Genomic DNA, 3,424 nt, shown 5'->3' on the forward strand with positions numbered 1-3,424 from the left:
GGAATTTGAGGAACCCATTTCCTCTTCTGTTATTTTGCAATTCATCCCCTGCAGGCTGACCTGTGTGATCTTCAAAAAATTAATTGCTAATTACAATGATTGTGAAATCCCTGGCTGCCAGTCTGCCCTGTGATTTAGACATGGCTGGAGCGTCATAAATCCCACAGCTTTGAAATCCCATCCCTTGCCTTTGTTGTCCTGTGTTAGGGGCGTGTGTGCAAACAAGGCGAGCAGTATAAGTAGAGCACCCAGGACTCTGGAGCATCTTCAGAAAGTCGGGACCGAAGCACTCAAGCTGACTCGTAGGATTTACTGCTCTCCCCGTGTGACAACCGCTGTGCGTACACATCACAAGCTCCACTGACAGCGGCACTTTTCTGGCTGGCTATGCATCGTGCGGTGATGAGGATACTGTTGTCCCTGGCAACGCTGTGTTCCACTCTCATACACGGAGCCTCTACCTATGTCATGAAGGCTAACTCAAACTCCAACTCCATCAAGAACGTCCCTGCGGCACCTGCAGGGCAGCCCATGGGCTACTACCCAGTCAGTGTCAGTCCGGACTCTTTCTATGACATGGCTAACAAGTACCAGTCCTTTGATGCTTACCCGGTGAGTAGACAACATTCTTCTTGCAATTATGTCCTTTTTTTGGTGTCTGAATCTATATTGCAGTCATCGTGACATGCAACAGCCTAGTTAAATGGATCGTGAGACAGTTTATAGAAAGATACATTGTAACCAGCAGTGTCTTTACTACCATAACATTTGATATCTCTTGTTTGATCATGAGATGTAGTCTGATTCTAGTTGTGATGCCCACCTATGATTAGCTCTCATGTCCATGACTTTTATACTGATGTGCTGCTTTTATCTCTCAGCTTTACACATGCACAGAGGATGATGACTGTGCTCTGGATGAGTTCTGTCACAGCTCCAAAAGTGGGAACTCCATGGTGTGTCTGGCATGCAGGAAACGTAGGAAGCGCTGTCTGCGTGATGCCATGTGTTGCATGGGAAACTACTGTAGCAATGGTAAGTAGAGCACAAGCCACCCAGGTCCACATCACCACCACTGTCATCCAGATCCTGACTTACAGAGTCAGGGCTATGGGCTACAATGTCAGATTGGAACCCTCCATTCATTCCAATAATAATCACATGTCACTAACTATTACTGTTAATGGAACAAGTGCCAGCAAGTCATTAGACTTCACATTGATAACTTAGAGCAAGAAGTGTTGATTTAAATGCCCCTTGTGGAACCACTTACAGCAGAGTGTCATACATAATAATGTAACAACATAAACAGGCTTGTGTACTAAACACAACTGCTCATTTCAGCGTTCAAAAGAAGAACAGCTCCCTAATTTAGGTTCAAATAAGCCCGTTTGATATGTAAAGGGATTTTCCGAGCCCAATGAATAATGCATTGTCTCTAGCTGTAAATCTAAGTGGGCCATTCTTCCTAACATCGGGGAATGGTGCTTTTCCTTTGAGGATTAGAACAAACTATTTGTAAAGCTCAAAGAAAACTGCAACTGGGCTTTCTGCATTTCAACATGCCCACCAAAGGGTCACTTTCCATGACAATTGCTAATTTTCTTCCTACCGCCCTGTTTGAAGCTGTGTTGCTGGCCATATGGCCCCCCTATTGTGCCTGTGCTCTTTAGTACCCCATTATGTAGACACATAAAGTACATTGTCTTACTTTGTATGAAGTGTAACTAGGTGATTGCTTTGTGATGGGATGGGTTTTACAGGTGTCTATAGTAATTATCTCTATACTGACTGCATTGTTTTTCTACTAATGGCTCACACTTCACACCCTTGTGCTAAGACATGCCCTGCTTGCCTTACAGGTATCTGTGTGCCAGTGGAGCAGGAGCAGGACCGCTTCTCACAGCTTGGTTACCAAGAGGAGACCATCATGGAAACCTACCATAATGAACACGCTACTGTTGATACAAACACCAAATTCACCACATCCCCATCTGGAATTCAACCCTTTAAAGGTAAGTTAGTGTTTCACGAATATTAGAATACTAATGAATGATGCCAACTATGTTTGCAGTACCATCTGATAATCCACTTCTAATTGGCTAGCTAAGATAGCTGTGCTCACCTTAAAGTAAAACAGGTACTCTTTGTAGCACGCATTTCCCATTTCGCAGGAGATAATACTGCAGCTTAGGTCTTGGGTTGACAGTGGAAATAACCCAGCAGGCATACTTATATTGAATGTCTCTTTTCTCTTCCCGTCCAGGTCGTGATGGTGATGTATGCCTCAGGTCCAGCGACTGTGGCCCAGGACTGTGCTGTGCTCGTCATTTTTGGTCAAAGATCTGCAAGCCTGTCCTTGAAGAAGGTCAAGTGTGCACTAAGCACAGAAGAAAGGGGTCACATGGCCTGGAGATCTTCCAGCGTTGTCACTGTGGAGCAGGGTTGTCCTGCAAGTTACAGAAGGGAGAATTCACAACTGTGCCTAAAACCTCCAGACTTCATACATGTCAGAGGCACTGAACGACTCACTGGACTTGGTACTAACTTAAGCAAGGACTCTGCTTCACAGCCGTTTTGCTCTTTGGATGTAATTCTGTTCAATAACACAGTTTACATTGCATACTCTGGCTATCATCTCTGGTCCAGGGTCACATGAATGGTTTCTTTTTATGAAACTGCACTTTATTTACAGTGTTTGCAGTAAATTACTGTGTTGTAAATACAAACACAACTTTCAGTTGTATATATTTATAAATAATAAGAGTTTCTAAATGTCTCTCCCATTTTTACTTTCACTGCATACATGTAGATGCATATCCCTTTTCCCCTTTTACATGGTACATATGATTGATGTCATATAATGTCTTCATCATGATTGATGTCATAGAATGTCTTCATCTTTATTTTAAATAAAATATGTTGAAAGTGAAAGCTACTTCTCTTGTGATTCCTAGATAATGAAGCAATTCATATTTGTTACAGATATCTACCACCAATGTCATTTTCTTGCTGTTTCTCTAAAGGTTTGGCAAATAATTCTCATCAAATTATATCATGGGTGTTACCTTATATATCATTGCAAGTACATAAAGAATTTGCACTTTTAATGTTAAAGAACGTCGGTCATGAGAAGCAGAGCCTGCTGTTGCGATCCTCTCCTTCTGATAATGCCAGTAGTCTGAATATCATACTTAACAACCATCTGCAATTTTTAGTTTGGGTCAGTGATATGTAACAAATCTGCAGATAAGGAATTCTGACCTTCTTATCTGACCTTCCTAATCTGCATGCTTATTTCGAGCCACTCACTCGGAAAGCATAACAACCAGGCAACTAGTATTTTCAGAAGGAGTTCAACAAAGGCAAGCCTGTATTTCTCTTGATTTATTATATATAACTGTCATGACAGAAAAATGTGGAC

General features: G+C 42.1%; 1 protein-coding gene across 1 annotated transcript; it reads left to right on the plus strand.

Moving 5' to 3' along the window:
* Positions 1-400: 400 nt before the first annotated feature.
* Positions 401-2,817, plus strand: DKK1 (dickkopf WNT signaling pathway inhibitor 1). The gene is made up of 4 exons (XM_018568588.1): positions 401-612; positions 882-1,035; positions 1,863-2,015; positions 2,267-2,817. The coding sequence occupies exons 1-4, from the start codon at positions 403-405 to the stop codon at positions 2,521-2,523; spliced, it is 774 nt and encodes a 257-aa protein (XP_018424090.1). The 5' UTR covers positions 401-402; the 3' UTR covers positions 2,524-2,817.
* Positions 2,818-3,424: the final 607 nt, after the last annotated feature.

Source organism: Nanorana parkeri, unplaced genomic scaffold (genome assembly GCF_000935625.1).
Source record: "Nanorana parkeri isolate BGI_ZX_2015 unplaced genomic scaffold, ASM93562v1 scaffold32, whole genome shotgun sequence".
NCBI classification, from domain to species: Eukaryota; Metazoa; Chordata; class Amphibia; order Anura; family Dicroglossidae; genus Nanorana; species Nanorana parkeri.

Coding starts and splice junctions, on each gene's coding strand:
- DKK1 (XM_018568588.1), top strand. CDS start 403: ATGAGGATACTGTTGTCCCTGGCAACGCTGTGTTCCACTCTCATACAC. Junction 613..881: donor AGTCCTTTGATGCTTACCCG/GTGAGTAGACAA, acceptor TTTATCTCTCAG/CTTTACACATGCACAGAGGA. Junction 2,016..2,266: donor TGGAATTCAACCCTTTAAAG/GTAAGTTAGTGT, acceptor CTTCCCGTCCAG/GTCGTGATGGTGATGTATGC.